Genomic DNA, 22,269 nt, shown 5'->3' with positions numbered 1-22,269 from the left:
TGTGGGGTTTGCTTCCTCATTCCATATCAAATTTCGTTTGCTCAGCGTAGCTTTTTTGGAACTAGAATTAGGTTGCCCAGTTAACAGTCTAGTCAACATAGGTAGCTCATTCAATTAACTGTCTCATCTCGAGTTTTTATAAATATTTGCAGTGTTTGTTGTGAAAATATCTGTTGCAATAAATTATACTCCCCATATAGGGGTGTACAAAGGAAACCGACAAACCGCACCAAACCGATAATCCGAGTCAAACCGAGAAAGACTATGGTTCGGTTTGATTTGGTTTGGTGTTTGAAAAAATTCGACCATAATTGGTTTGGTCTGGTTTTAACTAACAAAAGTCAAACAGCAATCAAACCAACCCGACATTACATGTATAGAATGTTTGAATATATTTAATACATAAAAGTATTTATTGTAGTGTAATGCATAAATATTTTTTAAACTTTTTCATAGTTTTATTTTTTAACGTATTATTTCAATTTTGGACTTATAATTTTTGAATGCTCCAATAAGTTTTATACTTCATGAATGTTAGTAACTCAAATAAAGTCCAAAACAATCAAATCAATATTAATGCTAACAAAAGACATTTAATCCAATTGTACTAGAAATGATTATAGTACTGGATATCTATTTTTTTTTAGTTTTTTTATGGTTTAGAAAAAAATGCATAACTATTTTTTTGTGTTTAGTCATATAAATAATACGTAGTACTTATTTTAACAATTTTGTAATTTTAGATTATGTCTATTTATATTATGACATATTAATAATATTTTTATGCGATTTTATTATCTTTATTATTGAATCTTTTAGTATATTATCATGAATCATCTCATATTTTATATTATTTTCTTGAAAAACTTCTGTCTTAGATTAAAGAAATATTTGGCGCATAAATTCTACATTTTGTACTATGAAGGTTTTGTGAAAAAAAACCGAAAAAACTCGAAAATCCAAAAAATTCAAGATTAAAAAATCTGATTTTTATTGGTTACCCGACACAACTGATTTGGTTTGGTAATAGAAAAATTCAACCAACCCGACCTATGTACACCCATACATGTATATAGAGACTGACTTCTGGAGTAATCGGCAAAGCATCATTTGTTGTATTCAATCACCCAATGATGACGACAGAGACAATTCAAAATAATTTGGTTATTGCAATTTAATGCATTATGAGTCTTCATATGATGACCACATCAATGCAATAGTAGGTAAATTCATCAATGTGCATTAGATTTGGAGGTCCATTCCCTGCTGTGTGAATAAAAACAACTTCAAGAAAAAAACCTTTTAAGTTTTATCCCATTAGCATGCAGTTCCTCAACTATGCCAGAATCCATGTACATTCCTCCACTAAAAAGTGGTTACGGCAATCGCCAAAATTTTGAAGCACTAGGAATTCAACAAGAGGCGGATCCAGGATTTGAAATTTATGGGTTCAGATTTGTAATTCTACCATATTTTATCTAATTTAATGGGTTCAAAATTTATTATTTGTACATATTTAATAATTTTTTAGAGCGAAAGCTATTGTTTCAGTTGAACCCATAGCTTCTCTATTGGATACGCCTTTGAATTTAACCACGTTAATGCCGAAAAAATTTGGTGATCCGTCAGGATTTATGGCAAAATCATGACGGACACCATATTTTTCCAATATTGTGGCTGAAAATTCTGGTGATTGTCACGACGATTTTGCTATAAACCCTGACAATCACCATTGCTTGTTGAGGTCTGACGAACGTGCTTTAGAATCCCGCCATGCTATTTTTCAAAATTGTTGTTACCGGGGTCAAAAAATCAACGGTGGCACAAAAATATCCTATTTGTGTCATACTCCCCAATCATATTCTATTTTTAATAGAATGAACCAAACATCTATTAGAAACTGCAATGTACTAATAATGATTAATAATCCTTATATTACAATCACTATATTATAATTATTGCATTAATTTCTCCACAAACCAAACAATCCTTAAGGTTATTTTTATGGCGTAAGATAGCAAAGATTATTCTGATACGTTGCAAAAAGAAAAGTAGAATTTAATTGAGTATAAAAATATAATAGTCAGATATTTGGGCATCTCAATATTTCAGCGGCGTCATTGTGTTTGGTTCACGTGAATTCAGTTGACAAACAATTCAATTGATTTTTGTATTCGGAAGTCTTTTGTTTGGACAACCCCCTTTACCTCATACTGCTAAATCCTTCAGTTTTCTACATTTATTGGTGATGGTGGGTGCTTATTTTCCTGATTCCTAAGTACTATTTGCTCTATTTCAGAACCACTGCATAGTTTTCCACAAAAGGAAGTAAACCCACCAACATTATTTTTCTAACTTTGTTATACAGAAGAAAATATCAAAAAACTAGAATATTCAAAATTATTTTTCGGTATAACCATTTCGTATTCGGAAGTCAAAATTTCCTGGACATTGCATGACTCATAAAAAGTAAACCTCTCTACCGGATTTTTTTTTGCATTCTGAGGGACCGGAAATCCGAAACCCATGACCGAGGATGGAGGAATTTAATCTATCCGACCACTCTGAGCCGGTTGAATTTTACTCCAGAATAAGAATGATAAAGCATGTCGCAAGCTTGAATCCCTATATTCCCACAATTCCCATAAGCAATTAAAGGGCTATGACTTTCGCGTCAGTCCTTTTAGACCAATTCTCCCAATATTGAGATTGGAATGAAATGCTAAGTGGACTCCGATCGCTTTCTTGAAACTAATTGATAGGCACTTAATTTTTATAGAACAAGCGGACGATAATATTCAAAGACAAAATTAACTGCACTTCTTGAATGGCACATCATTTTTAGTGGCTAAAGTCCCCCAAAAAATAAGTAGGATTAGTACATAAATGATAAGCTAGCTAGAAACATAGGCATAATTTTCTTTTGCCTTAGAAAACCTGAATATTGAATGATTTGCATTTTGCGGTACATCAGCAACAAAGTCCTTACTAACTGATGGGGCACTTGCAAACCTGCTCTCCCCCACTCAATGCCTAAGTACAACATATACTTTATAGAGTGATGTTGTACCGCTCGCCAAGTTCTCTATTGATTTTCCCGCCTAAAGGGCCACAGACCGAGTCAAACCTAGCTGCCAAAGACTGGAGAATCTTTGCACATGGAGGCCACTGTCCCACAGCCTGCCAGGACAATCATGAAGGCCACTATCTGACAACAGGAACAAGTGCTGCACATCTGGGTAGGACCACAGTCCCACAGCCTGCCAACATAATCATGAAAGTCACATAATGCCAGTATAAAGTTGTGCTCAACAGCTGGACGGGTCCACTGCCACCAAATCTGCCAGTGGATATTCTTAGTATATATACACATGTATAGGCCTTTCTAGAAGGCAGATCTCATATACTTTGCATTTCCCTTTGTATATCAAGTAAATCCAAAAATTAGCCTTGGCCTCCCAATCTTTGTGTGCCTTTTACTTCATTATCTTTCCAGGCCTTGAGAGTGTGTGTTTGTCATAGCTTAAGCATGACTTTGTGCTTATTTCTTGGTTAGGAATGAAGTTGTGAGTAGCATACAAGTTATCAAGTTGTCCGCACGTTGCTTACCTGAGTTAAGCCAGTGACAAGTGGTATCAGAGCAAGGTTAAAAATATGGCAACCGATGGAGATAATGTTACTTTAGGCAACCTTCGTGGGAGAGAAGAATCACCAACAAGGAAGCAGAAATAAAAGAAGAGAGGGACGAGCAAAGTGCGAGATCCTGTTGTAGCCGTAACGTGTTAGGGGCTGACTTACGAGCCACCCCCACAACAGGTTAGCCATGGCAAGGATTGTGAGGGTTCTTCTTCAGATTGTTTAAACGTACGAGTAGACCTCACCGAGGCTGGTTTAGCTGCTTTAAACCGGCGCATTGAAGTTGTTGAAGGCAACTTCTGCTCGCTTGAGTCTACTGCTCTAGAGGAGCTGGGAGACGTCAAGGAAACTTTAGATCACTTGATCGATGAGCATAAGGATAGACTGACCAACCTTGAGCTTAAGCTGACTGAGGATGTATCAGCATTGCACGGGAAAGTTGAAGCCCTAAGGCAACAACTGGAGGCAGCAAAGCTTGTTGGTGGCACTAGTCATGTGACAGTGCGGGAGACCAAGGTCGAGGTCCCTAAACTCAAAGAGTTTAGAGGCGAAAGGAACGCTCAAGATGTAGAAAACTTCATTTGGAAGATGGAGGACTACTTTGAGCACCTCAACATCTTCGATGAGGCTGCCAAGATCCGGGCAGCAACGATGTATCTAGCCGACACCGCTATACTGTGGTGGCGAAGGAAGAAAGCCGAGATGGAGAAAGGTACTTGCTCCATTACGAACTGGGAACAGTTTAAGTTCGAACTGAAACGTTAGTTTTATCCTCAAAATGTTGTCAATGAGGCACGTCGGAAGTTGAGAGAGCTCAAGCAAACAACTTCCATTCGGGAGTACGTGAAAGAGTTCACCAAACTCATTCTATAAATTCCCAACTTGTCAAGTGATGACTTGTTGTTCTATTTCATTGATGGCCTTCAAAACTGGGCCAAACAAGAATTCCAGCAGAGCGTCAAGTCAGAAACGTTGATGAAGCTATCGCTGTGGCTGAGTCCTTGAATGATTTTAGTTTAGAAGCCACGAAAGCAAAGGACACCAAGGGCAAGACCACTAAACCTAGTGGGGCCCGTGGACATCGTGACAAAGGCAAGCAAGCTACTGCCACGGGTCGTGATTTCAAAGGAGAAAGCAACAGTGCTTCTCACTGGTGCGATAGGTATAACGAAAGAAAGAATGCAAATGGTCCTCGTAATGGCTATTATCTTTGCAAGGACCCTAGTCATGGTTACAAAGATTGTCCTTCTTTGGGAAAACTTGGTGCTTTAATTGTAGCTGAAAGGAGGCAAGCCGAAGGCGGAACCCCAGCTGATGCACAAGTTGGAGATGCAGTTCAACAAAGACCAAGCGTGGCTCATCTTGGCAACATGATGCTTGGGGCGGTGCTGGCCAAAGAACCTTCTTTGAAGCAGGTTTCTCGGGAGAAGCCTGACCTTGCTCAAATGAGTCATACATTACTTGGTGTTGTGATGAGCAAGGATCCTCGATTGAGGGAGAAAGGATCCTTATTTGTGGATGCAAAGTTGAACGGACAGTCTATTCGTATAATGGTGGGCATCGACGCGACACACAACTTTGTGACTGAAGCCAAGGCTAAGTCACTTGGCCTTGTGTTTGGTCCCATCAGTTCCATGCTGAAAATAGTCAATGCCGACCTTACCAACGTGAATGGAGTTGCCCGCAATGTGCAGCTCAACTTAGGGGCTTGGCAGGGGAGCGTAAGTTTCTTTGTCGCCCCCATGGATGTGTTTGATCTTGTGCTGGGTTTGGACTATTGGGATGAAATTATGGCCTTCATTTCCCCTAGCCTTAACCAAATTTATATTTGGGATCCGAGGGGTCCTTGTGTGGTACCAACAGTTCGGGTGCCGCAAGTTGTCAGCCAATTGTCCGCGATACAAATTGTGAAGGGCTTCAAGATGGGTGAAGCCACATTTCTAGTTGTTGTAGCAGAGATTAAAGAGGACAGGGTTGACGAAACCTTGACCCCATGTATGCAGCAGGTTCTTGATGCGAACAAGGACATCATGCCCGAAGACCTTCCCAAACGTTTGCCACCACGTAGGGGGTAGACCATCAGATTGAGTTGATTCCGGGAGCAAAACCACCTGCCATGGGTTCGTATCGCATAGCACCTCCGGAACTGGAGGAATTGAGCTTGAAGCAGGACATGCCAGACCGTCGAAGGCACCATTTGGAGCTCCTGTCTTGTTCCAGAAGAAGCAAGACGGGACACTGCGATATCAAGTTCGTATAGCTGAAGGGGGCAAGCCCAAGACAACGTGTGTGACCCGTTATAGGGATTTTGAATGGTTGGTAATGCCGTTCGGCTTGACCAACGCCCCCGCTACGTTTTGTACTTCGATGAACAAGCTGTTCCACCCATTTTTGGATCAGTTTGTAGTCATCTATCTTGATGACATTGTGATTTACAACATATGCATAGAGGAACATCTTGATCACCTCCGCATAGCTTTCCAAGTTCTAAGGGAAAACGACTTGTTTGTAAAGAAGGAGAATTGCTCATTTGCTTAGCCCCCAAGTGCAGTTCTTGGGACATACATTAGCCACAGACATATCCGGATGGACGACAATAAGGTCGCGGCGATTGGAGATTAGGGGGCCCTAACGAAGGTAACCAAGCTGTGGTCCTTTCTTGGCCTCGCCAATTATTACCGTCGATTTATTTTGGGTTATTCAGCAATTGCGGCTCCGCTCACAGATTTGCTGAAGAAGGACCACTCTTGGGAGTGGACAGAGTTGTGCCAAGGGGCCTTTGAGGGTCTCAAATCAGCAATTACAAAAGAGCTTGTCTTGGCTCTGCCCGATTTTTCCAAGGTCTAAACGGACGCCTCTGATTTTGCTATTGGCAGTGTTTTAATACAAGAGGGCCACCTAATAGCCTTCGAAAGCAGAAAACTGAATGATGCGGAGTGTCGCTACACTGTCCAAGAAAAGGAGATGACGGTCGTGGTTCATTGTCTGAGAACCTGGCGTCATTATTTTCTAGGGGCTCATTTTCTTGTCAAAACAGATAACGTGGCGACGAGTTATTTTCAGTCCTAAAAAAAGTTGGCACCTAAGCAGGCACGATGGCAGGACTTTTTGACCGAGTTTGATTATTCCTTGGAGTACAAATCGGGGAAAGCTAATGTTGTCGCCGACGCGTTGAGTCGGAAGGCAGTGTTAGTACCAATTATTAGCACAGCCAGCAGTAATATTCTTGATGCAATCAAGCAAGGGATGCAGCATGATCCAGTGACGAAGCAACTTCTTGACTTGGCCAGCCAAGGCAAGACAAAGAAGTTTTGGGTGGAAGATGGGCTTCTTTATACCACCGGCAGGCGTATCTCCGTGCCTAAGTGGGGAAACCTTAGGCGCATTGATCAAAGAAGGGCACGACATCCGGGCCAAAAACGCACCTTGGCACTGTTAGAATCATCATACTATTGGCCGCACATAAGGGATGATATAGAAGTATACATCCGAACGCGTCTGGTATGCCAACAAGACAGAGTTGAGCACAAGGTATCAGGAGGCTTACTAGAGCCTTTACCGGTGGAAGAAAAGCCATGGGATAGCGTCACCATGGACTTCATTGCGTGCCTGCCAAACTCAGAAGGCTTTGGCATAATCATGGTAGTGGTCGATCATTTTTCAAAATATGCTACTTTTACTGCCACCACCGCCAACTGCAAAGCTAAAGAGACAGCACGTTTGTTCCTACGGGACGTTGTAAAGCATTGGGGAATCACAAAATATATAATAAGCGATTGTGATCCCCGTTTTACCGGTGCTTTTTGGAGGGAATTGTTTAGCCTGTTAGGGTCGGAGTTGCACTTCTCCACCAGTTTTTACCCTCAGACGGATGGCCAAACAGAAAGGGTCAATGCGCTCTTGGAGCTATATTTGAGGCACTTTGTGAGTGCAAATCAAAAGGACTATGCAAAGTTACTTGACACTGCCCATTTCTCCTTTAATTTGCAGCATAGTGAATCCACAGGGAGGAGCCCTTTTGAGCTTGCAACGGGACAGCAGCCGAACACACCTTAATCCCTGCCCGTAAGTGCAAAATTAAAAAACCCAGGCGCATTTCACATGGCCAAAGCTTGGGAGGAGCAGGTAGATATGGCGCGGTCTTATCTGAACAAAGCTGCCCGAAAGATGAAAAAGTTTATTGATCGGAAGCGGCGGCCAGTGCACTACCGTATCGGGGATAAGGTGATGATAAAGCCCAATCCCCGACAATTCAAGTCACTAAGAGACATCAATCAAAGTCTGATTCGACGCTACGAGGGTCCGTTTGAAATCACCGCCAAGGTTGGCAAGATTTCATTTAGGCTGGACATGCCTCACTATATTTGGATCTACCCGTCTTCCATGCTAGCCAGCTCAAGCCCTGCCATGAGTACAAGAATGATATGGAGTGTGGGCAGTCCAGTCGTGCCCAAATCTTCATAACCCCCTCAGCCATTGACAACAAAGTTGAAGCCATATTCGATCACCAATTGGTTCGAGGCAAATGATGGGGTAATTCAAGCGCCCAATTTCTTGTCCATTGGAGGGGGCAACCACCCGAGGAGGCCTCATGGGAAAATACGAGGATCTATGACAGTTCAAAGATCAAGTTCATAATTACTTGAAACTTTGTGGCGCAGCGGTCGTCGCCATTTTAAGTGGGGGAGAGTGTACCGCCCCGCCAAGTTCACTACTGATTTTCCCGCCTAAAGGGCCATAAGCCGAGTCAAATCTGGCTGCCAAAGACCAGAGGATCTTTGCACATGGAGGCCACTGCCCCACAGCCTGCCAGGACAATCGTGAAGGCCACTGTACTGACAGTAGGAACAAGTGTTGCACAGCTGGATAGGACCACAATCCCACAACCTACCAACATAATCATAGAGGTCACATAATGCCAACAGAAAGTTGTGCTCAATAGCTGGACGGGTCCACTGCCACCAAATCTGCCAGTGGATATTCTTAGTATATATACACATGTATAGGCTTTTCTAGAAGGCATATCTCATATACTTTGCATTTCCCTTTGTATATCAAGTAAATCCGAAAATTGGCCTTGGCCTCCCAATCTTTGTGTGCCTTTTACTTTATTATCTTTTCATCCCTTGAGTGTGTGTGTTTGCCATAGCTTAAGCACGACTTTTTACTTATTTCTTGGTTAGGACTAAAACTGTGAGTAGCATACATGCTATTAAGTTGTCCGTACGTTGCTTACTTGAGTTAAGCCCGTGACAGGTGTGCTACATTAGAGTAGTTCCTATGAGACCATACAGTTTCCTATCATTGTTGAATACTACTCCCTCTTGCCTGTCTATTTTAGTTATCGTGTATCTTTTACATGTACCTTAAGAAATTATTAATAAGAGCATTTTTTGACTATTATACTCTTATTTAATACTCCCCCCGGTCCATAATAAGTGACCTTTTGGTATTTTATTCTGGTCCAAAATAAGTGTCAATTTATATAATCAAGAACGAATTAATTTTATTTTTCCAAACTTTGCCCTTATTTACATATCTCAATGAGTCAAGGTAACAATATGCAAGTTTTAATTAAGGGTAATTTAGTTAATGCATATTTTTTCTCTAAAAGTTCGTATTTTCTTAAGGGGTGTGCCAAAGGCTAAAAAGTCACTTATTATGGACCGGAGGGAATACTCTTTACTTTTAGGTTTTCTATGCTATGAAGTCAATATTTTTACTTTCAAGAACATTTAATAATAAGGGCAAAATAAATAAATAAAATAATTATACCTTGATTTTCTAAAACGATATCTATTTTGGATCATATATATTTAGTAACTATGACAACTAATATTGACCGGAGGGAGTACTATGACAATGATAAGTTCCTAATTCAGCACTACCCGTCCTTTACTATTATTATTCTGATTCAAGGACGCAAATCAAAGTGGCACTCCCTCCGGACCACTTTAATTGATTTTTTGGCATTTTTTGTGGTCCATAATATTTGATTTTTTTCAGATATCAATAAGGAATTAATTTTATTTTTTTCCAAAGTTGCCCTTAGAGTAAAGAGCTTAGGAGTATTTGTTATATTTTTAATGAACAAATTAAGGTTAATATAATCAATTTTATTATTAATTAATGCTAAAAAGTATTTTTTTTTTAATATGTATAAAATCGGCTAAAAAATCAATTAAACTAAGACCGGATGGAGTAATGATTGTGGCTAAACATGGATGCAATACAAGTAATGAAAGAGAATGGATTAAGGTATACTCAAGATTTTGAAACTTTGAGGAAAAAGACAAGTCTCATTGAGCAAAACAAAGCTTTGAAATTCAAATGAAAATTAAATGGAGAAAAAAGGGAAGTACGAAGGGTTCTTGTCTCTCGAAATGTAAAGATTGTTGGAGGAAATTTAATGAAATTTAAGTACTTCAAAAAGATAAGAAAATTTTAACTTGAAGAGACAAGTTGTGTTCCATAAATAGGATTGAAGGGTTGGTTGGTATAGTATATTAAATGGAGGCACCCAAATCTAACAGTTGAATGTATTGATTTCTCGCATTAGTCCAATCGCTATTCAATACCATGTCTGACTTCCAAAATGGATAGCCATGCACGATTTAAAGTTTTTACTCTATTTTTTCCAATTATATCCCTCAAATAATCACACGTGTGTATTGAGGTACTACAAAATCTTATTAATAGATTGCAAAAGACGAGTCAACATAATCTTACATGAAATTCTACCGAAATATTTGCTTAAGAAAAATGATGAGGGGATACAACTTAAACGTGTTCATGATTTTGCCAAAAAGAAAAAAGAATACGGACATTATTAGGATAAAAAGTAAAAGAATAAGGTGTGTGTGAATTGCAAAAACAGAAAAAAGACAACATGTTAATCAGGGTGCAAAGTGCAAAAGAGATTCTGGCACTTCCATTTAGTTCGTCAGCTAAGAGTTTATTGGTTAAAAATTTAATAGCCATATTGCTACCTGGATGGAGTAATAACAACAACAACAACAACTCAGTAATAATACACTAATAGAGTTTGGGGAAGATAGAGTGTACGCAGACCTTATCCCTACCCGGAGAGGTAGAAATTGTTTCCGGGAGACTCTTGACTCGATGGAGTAATAGAATGACAGAATGAATGGCCTTTGGTGCCTAAAGAAGACTAATGATTAAAAGTAGAAAAAAAAAATTAAAGCCACACATACACATAATAACAACAATAACAGATACAGTATAATCCAACATTGGGGCCTGGAGAGTATAATTTGTACGCATACCTTACTCCTACTTGATAAGGTAAAGAGACTGTTTATGGTAGACCCTCGTTTCAAGAAAAGGTGAATAAGAGAAAGAAAGAAGAAGGGGAAGAACATGACAAGGAAGATGTAGCACCAAAAATAAAAACAGGAAAAATAACACCACATAGTAAATATATATTATTGATATTTAATTGATTAAATAATTTTTTTAAACATGAAATAAAAAGTTACATTTTTGGGCTTTGTCAATTAAAACAGAAGAAGTGTGAATGGAAAATGGTGGAAAAATAAATAAAGGGAAATGAAATTTTGAATTAGTCTATTTTATAAAGAAACTTTGTCCCTCATTGGATAGGAAGATGAAATTTTTTGTGCTTATATGTATAAGCAGTTCTTCTAGCTCTTAAAGAGTTGTGAAGAGAGCAAGTCTCGCACCGTCATCGTCATCGTCATGTGGGGGTATTAAATTTTTTAAGGACACACAAGTAACTTATGAACTCGGAATTTTCTGTTTTTGTTTTCTTAACTAAACTCATGTCTTTTGATTTTCTGGTTTTTAATACAGAATTTTAACCGACACTATATACACAATATAATTTTTGGCGACTCTTCCGCCCACCTAGTTCCGCCCTGACCTCCGCGGCGGCACTCTCCTCCCACTTCTATTTCGGCTGGGCCTAACTTAGTTTTTGTATTTGTCTTACAAATCAGAATTGAACTTTACATTTTAATTTTTATATATACAACGTAACTCTTCCATTAAGTATATTCTACCGTAACTCCGTATGTGATTAGACTGACGGTAATAAACACAATTTTAATTATTTCCAAATAAAGTATAGTGGGAATATACCAGAATATTATTTTTTTTTAAATGTATATCAGGTGGTTAACTTTTTTGGATTTTGTAAGACTATAATTTTGTCTGCATAGAGTGGTGGTATTGACACATCAGACATAGATAAGAAGGAAAGAATAGAGTTTAAAGAGGGAAGAACACTTGGCTAACTCTGTCTGTAGGAAGACTCAGATATTATATTATTATTTTAAAGTGGAAAAAATAAAGAAAATATTAAAAATAAAGAAAATAAAAATTAAAACTTGGCTCTGAAATACTTATAGTAGTGACTAGTGAGAGCAGAGAAAGAGATCCAGGAAAAAGACAGCATTTCGATTTCTTCATCTCTCTCAGATTTAACCAACCCCACAAATATATTACCCCCACACCCTACGTCCCTACCCCCCTACCACCCCACTCCCACCCCACCCACCCAAAATTTCTTTAATCTCACCCCCTCCTCTTCTGCTCAGAGGAGTTGTTCTGAACTGAACTCTCCGCCCCCTACCCCCAACCACCACCCCCTGCATTTGTGTCTATATACTGTATAGATTTTGAGTTAGCACTACATTGATATAAGTTATATATAAAGGGATTTGTATATTTTTGATCGGAAAATTTTAAGAAATGGCGTCATCGACGGTATCGTCATGGGTAATGGGTTCAACATGCATGTCAGTCGTTGAAAGAGAACATGATAAACATTCTTTGTTTGGGATTTCTTCTAAGTCTAAATGCAAATGGGCTTCTCAAACTCGCACCAGGGTTTTGCCCAAGTCCACATCCACTGCTCAAACAGGTAACTTTATTAATTTTTAGAATTGGATTTTACAGAAATGGAAAGTCATGCATTTGCTAATATTTTTTTTTTTGAGTGAGAGCCTATTTGAAGGGCTGCATGGTAAGATTCTTATAGCAGTGTGATTTTATGTTTATTAAATTGGGTTTATTGTAGTCTCGAATTTGCCACCTCATGTTGGCATTGTGTGTCATGTGAAATGAGTGTGAATTTCTGGAATAGATCATGCAATTTGCTTGTAGCTTGATTTTATGGTAATTTCTTTTTTAGTATTAGAGACTGAAAAGAGTTGTGTCTACGCTTGTACGTGTTGTCTGCTACAAGTTTAAGAGTTGTTATTATGGGTTTTGGATTTTTGAACAACGACTTCAAGTGCTAATAACTTGGTTCTGAATTTAATATTTGTACATATTTAATGAATTTCTTAATACAAATACATTGTCCGAGCAGAAGTTACAGAAGTTACAGGGTTCGGCCAAACCCGTATGTAGGCTTCTAGCTCCACCCCTGATTGGCTGGACGTAAAGGAATTCATTTCCCCCCTTTTTAGTAGAAATATTTTTTTCTTTGAGAATATTTTTGCGGTGAGCAAATGTTAGTAAATGATTTGATCATGGAAATGTTGTGGAAAATATTTTCCTGTGATGCCAAACACTCCTGCGTCAATGTACATGATTGGGTTTTCTTTGAAGTGATCACACAGAACTATAGAGATCTTCAACATCATTTTCTAATACGGTTTCCCTTTAAGCTATCAACTTTCCTACATTGATTTTGACGTGCTTGGCCGCTCCTTGTATTAGGGGAGGTAATGGCAATTGCTGCCCAACCGGCCATGGAAGTTGCACTAAAGAAGAAACCTCTGACCAAGGAAAGGCGAGTTGTTGTGACAGGGATGGGAGTTGAAACGCCGCTTGGTCATGATCCCCATGAATTTTATGAAAATCTGCTTCAAGGTGTCAGTGGCATAAGTGAGATAGAAGCTTTTGACTGTTCACAGTATCCAACAGTATGTCTTCTTCTTGGGCCTGTTTTATCCAACTTTAGTTATTTAAATGTTTTTAATGAGGTCCAAATTCGCAGAGAATTGCTGGAGAGATCAAGTCTTTCTCCACTGATGGCTGGGTTGCACCCAAACTTTCTAAAAGAATGGACAAGTTCATGCTTTACATGCTTACGGCTGGTAAGAAAGCACTGTCAGATGGTGGAATTACTGAAGACATTATGGATGAATTGGATAAAAGAAGATGTGGAGTTTTAATTGGCTCTGCTTTGGGTGGAATGAAGGTGATCAACTTCTTCTTTATTCCTTCAATCGTAATTGTGATGAAAATTTCACTGGTTAAATGTGTCAAAAAAATTTCTTTTCCATTTTCATTTTTTGTTTATATGCTTTTGGGATCAGCTCTATTTGGTTGCTAACATATCATATACGGAATCAACAACCTGTACATGATTGCCCATGTATTGCAATCTCCTACTAAGCAGACCAGTATGAAGGCTCTAGAGTCTTTGCTAGAACCAAAGTAAGTGACTACTCTCTAACTGACTTGCTTTGTTTGTGCAGGTTTTTAATGATGCAATAGAGGCTTTGAGGGTTTCGTATAGGAAGATGAATCCTTTTTGTGTTCCATTTGCAACTACAAACATGGGTTCTGCCATGCTTGCCATGGACCTGGTTAGCCATTAAGATTCAGTTACTATCTGTGATTTATGATTTAAAAAATCCCAGCTTTGTGCATTTGTTTACAAACTCGATTGCAGGGATGGATGGGTCCAAATTATTCAATTTCAACAGCATGTGCTACAAGCAACTTCTGCATATTGAATGCTGCTAATCACATCATTAGAGATGAAGCTGTAAGTTTCGTGCCTTTAAGGTCATAGAAAGCTTTCGGAAGCAGAGGATTCAGTATCATCTTACTGTTGTTCATAGAGTTCCCTATGTATTGACAGATGTGTCCCAAGGATTAACATGCTTAGTAGCTTAGAGGGTGTTTGGCTAAGCTTACAAGTTGGTCAAACTGGCTTATAAGCACTTTTTGGCTTATCTACGCGTTTGGTAAATATCCAAAATGCTTATAAGCCAAGTGCTTATAAGCTAAAATCAACTATAAGTCATAAGTTGGTCACCCCCAACTTATGGCTTTTTAGCTTATAAGCACTTTTAGTTTGACCAAGACTTTTACTAGTTTATCCTTTATAATATTTTCTAATTCACAAAATATTTTTCCCAAAATAAATTTTTTAACTTTCTTTTCATTCTATATTCATTGTTCATCTTTTTCTTTACAAAGAAACTTTTTAATTTATAACCTTTTGTAAAGTTTTTAAGGATATTTTAGTCATTTTAATAAAAGAACAACTTATCAGCACTTTTCTACCAAACATATCAACGGCTTATTATCAGTTTCAGCACGTCTATCCAAACACGTAAATGCTTATTTAAAAAATCAGTTTCAGCACTTGACAGATGTGTCCCAAGGATTAACATGCTTAGTGGCTTAGTTCTCTTGTTTTTACACACTGATAATTTGCAGGACTTGATGCTGTGCGGTGGATCAGATGCAGCAATTATACCAATTGGTATATTATATGTTCTTTCTTACTTGAAGTTTGTTTATCAAGCTGAGGTTGTTGATTACCTTGTAATACTTATAGTTTTAAATAGCTTTTGATGTTATTTTTGTTTTCTTTTGCAGGATTGGGAGGATTTGTTGCATGCAGAGCACTTTCACAGCGAAATGGTGACCCTGCAAGAGCTTCTCGGCCTTGGGATAGTGTAATGTCTTGCAAATCTTTTGCTCTTATTCCTCTGCTTTCCCTCTAGTTGTAAACGTCAACTTTTATGTGGCAAGGAGTGGTGATTCTAGAGTACTTACGCTATTCCTATTGCAGTTCTTGGGTTTGTGATCTAATAGGGAATTAGAAATTTCCAGCTTTGTATTTTTCTTTGGTTGACTGAGCTGCCTATCCAAATTGCAGCTTCCATTCCCTGAGATTGAACTTGACGTATGTCATATTTTCTTCAGAATTTATGACCATGTATCCCCTTTGCTTTGGACTCATGTGGACTCAGTGGAAGGAGAGGCATGTGAGAAAAATTTGTAGGAATTGGAAACTCCTGTTTTTATGTTAAGTGGAATATTTATATTTCTGGTATTCGCTTGGAGCAAATATGATATTCCAGTCACTATTCACAGTTGGATGCTCTTTATCATCATGCCTTTTTGCGGGATTCTCTACTTTTTGTATACATCTTATAGGAGCATTCTTCCAATCAAATCAATAAAAATTATATTCCATTATATATTTATTTCCATGTTCTAGCTCGTACATTCTAGCTCGTAAGCTGCTGTACTTAAATGACTTGTAAGATGAAGCAATAGCACTACAAAATTTCAACCCTATCATCCTCTGTGTGTGTGTGTCTCAGAGTGTGTGTAATTGGTGAGAATTGCTTCTTATTTTTATCTTAATCCTGGACAGAATCGCGATGGATTTGTTATGGGTGAAGGAGCCGGAGTCCTGCTTCTGGAAGAACTGGAGCATGCCAAGGTGATTTATGCTTCAAAGTCTATAAATGCTTTCCTTCTAACCCACTTGTTGATCCTCAAACAAAATATGGAAGATAAAAAGCCAATCCCCGGCAATATAATTCTTTTAAGTTTCCTTTTTTAATTTCATGAGCAGCAAAGAGGTGCAACTATCTATGCTGAATTTCTAGGTGGAAGTTTTACTTGTGATGCTTATCACATGACAGAGCCTCATCCTGAAGGTAATTCTCTCTCTCTCTCTCTCTCTCTCTCTCTCTCTCTCTCTCTCTCTCTCTCTCTCTCTCTCTCTCTCTCTCTCTCATATATATATATATATATATATATATATATATATATATATATAAATCATTTACAAGGGCACCATTGGATAGATGGGTAGTCTTTTCGTTGGTTAATAAAAAGGTAAGCTTTTGGCTGTCAACATCAGAAAAATTTTGAATTGTTCAAATTTCTTGATTTCTAGATTGATATGTCTTGCACCTTTTCCCAATTCTTCTGGGCTGTCTACGATTGCCTTGCTTTTTGTTGAGGATGACATGTGCAAATGTAAGATTTACTTTGTGCATGATGAAATCAAAGAGTCTTAAGTGTAATTTATCCCTCCAACAACTAGCTGTGACATATAGGCCTCCAGAATATGATTCGATCACTCTAACAGCTTATACTCTGGAGGGGTCCAAAAATTGGTGAGAAAGTCGTTTGGCTTAAAATAGTTGTGGTAATACATCACCTAATCCTCTTCTGTATTTATGGCTTTAAATTTCCGGCGCCTTGCCTTTTCTAACAACTGTAGCAATATGTATTCTTGAATGTGTCTATCCATCCATCTCATAAATGGACCACCCTAACCATACTGGATTTGATCCTTTTATTTTATGTTGGCTTCTTTTGCAAAAAAATATCTCTTTTGTAATAACTAATAACTTGCATGTTTTTGTTAGTCACCAAGATTTTGTTCCACAAAGGCATTAACTCCTTTATTGGCATTTTAGAAGAATTTCCTTTCATGGGATCCATCAGTAACACGAAGCTCTCCTGAAGGACTCCTCTTTGTTGTCCCCCTATTTTGTCATGCTTGAAGTCATTCCTTTTCTCATGTTAACGGCGGATCTCGAAATAAACTGCTTCTTCGGTTCTTAGTGAGTTAAATGATGCACTACTTTTGTGCTCCTTTTGTGTTTTGACTAAGTTGGAGATGCAGTTATACTCATCAAATCTAGTCCCTCAAGTTCTATGATTTTCTGATAATTGTACCTGAAAGATTCTTCTGAACCAGATAGATTGGCTTGCATAAATTGTAGCTTACATAGAACGGAAGATAGCTTAACGTACTAAGAATGCACGATCTCATGTTTACTGAGATACAATAGAGAAAAGGATAGCTTTGAACTCCCTTATCCCCCCAAACTAGCAGGAACTGGAGTCATCCTATGCATAGAGAAGGCATTAGCTCAGTCAGGGGTATCCAAGGAAGATGTAAACTACATTAATGCGCATGCTACATCCACACTAGCAGGAGATATTAAGGAGCATCAAGCTCTTCTCCATTGCTTTGGCCAGAATCCAGAGGTTAGATTGAAGTTCTCTTATTGAAATACTGTGCCCATACCATTCCTCTCAGGTTTTCATTTCAACTGTTTATCAGTCGCTGCTCCATGTTTTCAGTTGCGAGTTAACTCCACAAAATCTATGATTGGTCACCTGCTTGGAGCTGCTGGTGCTGTTGAAGCTGTGGCAACTATTCAGGTGCTGTTATCTCATAATCCCTCAAAGTGTGGTGCAGCTGCAATTCAGTTGCTTTCTAGTTTATTGTGTAACATCTCATCCAACTATTTTCTTGCATAATGTTATATTTGCTGGCTGAAAATTTGTGGTATAGCGGTGTGTGTAGCCTGTTAGGTGACTGTTACATTATTTTGGTGTCAGACTGTTGAATAGACTAAATCAATATTTTATTTATGTAACATCTAATTGAATTAGAGAAGGTCTTTATTAATTCACATATCATACTATTTTTCGCAGTCCTTTAGGGGGAATTGGGGAAGCAACAAATGATTTGGTTCCTTGCTTGCTTGTTTTCTTCAGACCTTAGTTGCTTTTTGTGAGAGAACTTGTGGCTGCTAAGACAGCACAGCAAAAGCTGTTTTACTGAGGAAGCTGCACATTTTTAAAATTTTATAACATGAATAGCTTTCCTTTTGAGTTTGAGTTCAATCATTGATATCATATACAGTAAAAGAAGAAAAGATATACATGGCCGTCACCGTCATTTGTGAGTGCAAAATGCAAATGTATGCCAATTGGTATAGAGGACATGTTGTGTGACCTAAAGAAGGGGGAAGAAAAGGGACTGGCTGACCTTTTGCAGAGAGGAAAATTACTAAATGCTACCTGCTGGTCTTAAAGATGTCGAACTGCTACTCAATGTAACCTCAAGTAGACATAAATGACTCGTAGGAATAGAAACATCAACTGACTCGGGAATCTGGAAAAACTAAACCTAAGTGATGATGCCATCCTTTAGAATTGTTACTCTTTCAAGTTAAAGAATTTCCGAAGGGTTATGATTTACTTCTGATCTACCTATCTGAAGTGTTGAGCATAAACCTGGCAAGAGTAGCAGTAAGGAGTTGGGTTTAGACCTGTATATAAAAAATGAAGAGCATGGCAACGTATGTGCAATATCTTGTTGATAGCTGCACCGTTTGAGATCCAAATCCTCCGTCTCCACTTTGTACAAAGTTCATCCTCTTAAAAAGGTGCTGTATAAATGACGGAACGGGTATGCAAGCCTTAACTACCCAAGAATTAGTTTCTAGCCGAGGAATCTGGGTCTTCTTATTCGGCATATTCATCTTTGGAGCCTTAATGCTAATAGTGGTATATAGACCAACTTAGTCAAGGTGAGGGTATGCAGTAAAATGAGTTCTTGTAATGTTTATTGTAGCCCGGAATATTGTGTCCTGTGTAGTTTCTGATGCTTTTCATGTTGGATGGAGGTTTTCTTGTATTATCCTCCATCAAAAGACGACGTCTCAAAGTTACCCATGAATCCTTGCCTCGAAGTTAAATTGTCCATGCTACATCAATTTGTTATCTGAAAATGTTGCTACAGATGTTACAAGTTATAATATAATACAGGTATTTTGCAATTCGATGACTATGACGAATTTTTATATACCAAAATTACTCCGTTAGGCCTGGGTTAGATCTTCTCTGATATTTAGACTAGGGAAATAGACATGACAATAATGACACTTCTGAGGTCTCTGTGTGTGTGTGTATGTGTGTAAACAGGTTAAACTATACTAGACTTTTGGGTGTAATCTAAAAGCTTTTGGTAACTAACTGTTTATCATCAAATAATAGGGGAAAAAGAAGATCTGGAAAAAGTTTATTGAAAGTTTTATGTACAAGGAAGACATAAAATATTCATAAGAAAAAGACAGCATACTTGTACTATACGTACCATATTCATAAAAGTTTATTTTAATCTGACATTTGAAAGAAGAAAACCATACGTGTAACATTTACAAGGAACATTGGGGTGGGAGCCTTGACACAATGCATAGGGGGAACTTTCCATAGTGGTTATTTTATTATTTAGAAATAGTTGCTTTTTGCAATCATTTTCGCTGCTGCGAGTTACTCCAGCTTGAAGTTGAGAGCTCTAAATAATTGGAAGTAGAATAACTTCGTAACCTGAAATTATTCAAATACATGTTGATTAAAGAAGCAAAAGAGCCAAATTTTATCTGAGTTTTGTTATTATGTGGGTATACTCTTTTATTTTGGCTACAAATGGAGCTATAACAGTTGTTTTTCAAAAAAAGGAATTTTAGGATAAGTGACTAACTATTTTGAGATAATTCAAGGATCATTTACTTCCTCGTAGTTGACAGGTGATGCAGAGTGTAATTGATGTTAGACTAAAGTCATCTCTGTTCTTGAATATGCTATACAATGTGATCTGCGCTAGACAGTGGAGAGGATGATGAAGATAGGCACTTTCTGGACATTTACTTTAGCATTATGCGGATTCATGTTTTTGCTAATTTCTTGATGATAAATTTATCTGATAGAAACTAGATGTTGCAGAATTTATTCTTAAGGTGATTGATTTTTGTGGATCACATCCTATAAAAATCTCTTGATTATACTTTTGAACGTGGCCCTTCTTTGCTTAACCTTTGCAAAAATTATCTGGCTGGAATTTCAGACTGACAGTTAAGTTGGGACTTTGCAGGCAATACGAACTGGTTGGGTTCATCCAAATATTAATCTTGAAAACCCAGATGAAGGCGTGGTAAGGGCTTATCTTCTGTTCATTCTCAACGATTTCTTGTCATTTAAGCATGATTTATCATCATACCTATAGAATTTCATCAGATGAAAACTGCAAAGAACACTTGCGTGTCAAGAGTACAGAGTTGGTCACCCTTCATGACTTGACTAGCTACATTTAAGATGAAATTCATAGCTTTTCTGAATTCGTTGCTGTATCACCAAAAGCTGGTTTCCAGAGGAGTCTCTTATAGAAATGAAAAAACAGTGGCCATGTCTATTGGTTTGATTCACATTGTCTGCATTAGTCGACTAATCTCTCATATTGCAAGCAAGACAGATTTCTTTATGTGATATGAGTACAAAGCATTTGATATGTTCTCTCTCCCCCGGTTCCCCCTATTGCACCTTTTCACCCTTAGTTGACCTGGTAATCACAGCAGCTGATGATATGTATTTCAATGAAACAGGATACAAATAAACTTGTGGGTCCCAAAAAGGAACGACTGGATATCAAGGTGGCATTATCTAATTCATTTGGATTTGGTGGCCACAACTCATCAATCTTATTTGCTCCTTACAAGTAAATCTCTTGGGCAATGTTGGTGCATCTGACAGATACAAAAGGTATGTAGATTCATGCTTGTCTGTATTGAGGAAGTGAAATTTTTTTTTAAAAGGCGTGTATTTTTGAAGAGTGCATTTAAGGAAGTGTTTAATTAGTTTTTGGTAGGGAACAATAGAGGGGACCAAGGATCACTAACTTAACATGTAAAAACCTAGTTGTTTGTCTTCTAAATAGAGGGAAATCTAACTTCATTCCCTTCTAAACTTATGGAACTTAGTCCATACTAAACCCCCATGCAGCAGTGATCGAAGTAAATTTGATAATATTAACTCTGGAAAAAGAGAGAATCCCGCGAGCTTGGAAAGCAAATGAAACACTTCTGCAGCGAAAAGCAAATGAATCAAGCCTCCATTTCCCTACTTCCTTTTTCCCTCTCTTACAGTTATCGGCTCCCCCCCCCCCCCCCAAAAAAAAAAAATCATTAAACATAATAACATATGTTTCATTTGTTTCAGGAATATTGGGAAGGATCCTTAATTCCAGAGTTACATGGACACTCTTAGAAGAGACCTGTGTCTCAAGGAATTTGTATCTTTTGCAAGATAGTCGAATGGCGGTGGTACTCCAAGGTAGAGAATTCCTTTTTAGATGATTGTTGGAGACAGAAGAACCTGAAGTGCAGAATGGGCAAAGGATCAACTTCTTCTCCATAGTGTGACAATCTTCTTGTCTCTTTGCTAAACTGAAATCTGTTTTCTTATATATCCTTACACATAACAGCCAAATGATTTATGGAAACTGAGTTGGCGTATGACCTTTAGGTGGTTGCATATGGCCCTTAATACCAAGTGAACTAGTTTCCTTGTATAATCGGAGAATGCCATATAATCTATAACAGCTTTTAATTTTGACTTTCCAAGATTTACTGCACTTCTTGACATTTATTAACTTGAGTGGACAAACTCTTAATAACTTTCACAAGGGGAGAAACGGATGATTACATTTATATCCCATGAAGGTGTTTGCGTCTTTAGCTCAGATTAGTGGATCACGGATATTAACTTGATTAATATATATTTTAATCTAATTTGGATGACGTAATGATCATGAAATAGTTTATGAAAAAATTCTTATTGAACAAGATTGTAAAAGATGTTATAACGTCACTACCGCACACGAGCATAGTCGTCACGTTACCAGACTGGAAAATATTGTTATGTTTAGACTATAAATTCGTGTACTAATTAAACTGAAAATTTGCGGATCAGAACAGGCCCTATTTAACATAGGCGGATCCAGGCTTTTTGAAATTTTAGTGA

The 22,269-nt window shown here is 38.0% G+C and overlaps 2 protein-coding genes across 2 annotated transcripts; both read left to right on the top strand.

The window, feature by feature from the left end:
- The first annotated feature begins 3,654 nt into the window (after positions 1-3,654).
- LOC142167942 (uncharacterized) lies at positions 3,655-7,692 on the top strand. The gene is made up of 5 exons (XM_075228527.1): positions 3,655-3,675; positions 3,787-4,348; positions 4,588-5,688; positions 5,807-5,955; positions 6,727-7,692. Exons 1-5 carry the CDS (start codon positions 3,655-3,657, stop codon positions 7,690-7,692), a joined length of 2,799 nt encoding a protein of 932 aa, XP_075084628.1.
- Positions 7,693-12,006: 4,314 nt separating this feature from the next.
- Positions 12,007-21,869, top strand: LOC107815106 (3-oxoacyl-[acyl-carrier-protein] synthase II, chloroplastic-like). The gene is made up of 14 exons (XM_075238939.1): positions 12,007-12,541; positions 13,345-13,550; positions 13,625-13,828; positions 14,109-14,219; positions 14,306-14,401; positions 15,082-15,127; positions 15,244-15,323; positions 16,031-16,099; positions 16,235-16,319; positions 17,513-17,667; positions 17,764-17,844; positions 20,345-20,404; positions 20,853-21,009; positions 21,466-21,869. The coding sequence occupies exons 1-13, from the start codon at positions 12,370-12,372 to the stop codon at positions 20,967-20,969; spliced, it is 1,482 nt and encodes a 493-aa protein (XP_075095040.1). The 5' UTR covers positions 12,007-12,369; the 3' UTR covers positions 20,970-21,009; positions 21,466-21,869.
- The last annotated feature ends 400 nt before the right edge of the window (positions 21,870-22,269 follow it).

Source organism: Nicotiana tabacum, chromosome 2, assembly GCF_000715075.1.
Source record: "Nicotiana tabacum cultivar K326 chromosome 2, ASM71507v2, whole genome shotgun sequence".
Lineage (NCBI taxonomy): Eukaryota > Viridiplantae > Streptophyta > Magnoliopsida > Solanales > Solanaceae > Nicotiana > Nicotiana tabacum.
This window is presented reverse-complemented; position numbering and strand designations above follow the sequence as displayed.

What these genes read in the sequence shown, in the direction of transcription:
- LOC142167942 (XM_075228527.1), top strand. Translation starts at nt 3,655, where the DNA reads ATGGCAACCGATGGAGATAAT. An exon ending in GAAAGCCGAGATGGAGAAAG is followed by an intron (nt 4,349 to 4,587) that starts GTACTTGCTCCA and finishes CAAGAATTCCAG; the next exon opens with CAGAGCGTCAAGTCAGAAAC. An exon ending in GCCCGAAGACCTTCCCAAAC is followed by an intron (nt 5,689 to 5,806) that starts GTTTGCCACCAC and finishes AGCTTGAAGCAG; the next exon opens with GACATGCCAGACCGTCGAAG.
- LOC107815106 (XM_075238939.1), top strand. Translation starts at nt 12,370, where the DNA reads ATGGCGTCATCGACGGTATCGTCATGGGTAATGGGTTCAACATGCATG. An exon ending in AAGAACTGGAGCATGCCAAG is followed by an intron (nt 16,100 to 16,234) that starts GTGATTTATGCT and finishes TTTCATGAGCAG; the next exon opens with CAAAGAGGTGCAACTATCTA. An exon ending in AAAACCCAGATGAAGGCGTG is followed by an intron (nt 20,405 to 20,852) that starts GTAAGGGCTTAT and finishes TCAATGAAACAG; the next exon opens with GATACAAATAAACTTGTGGG.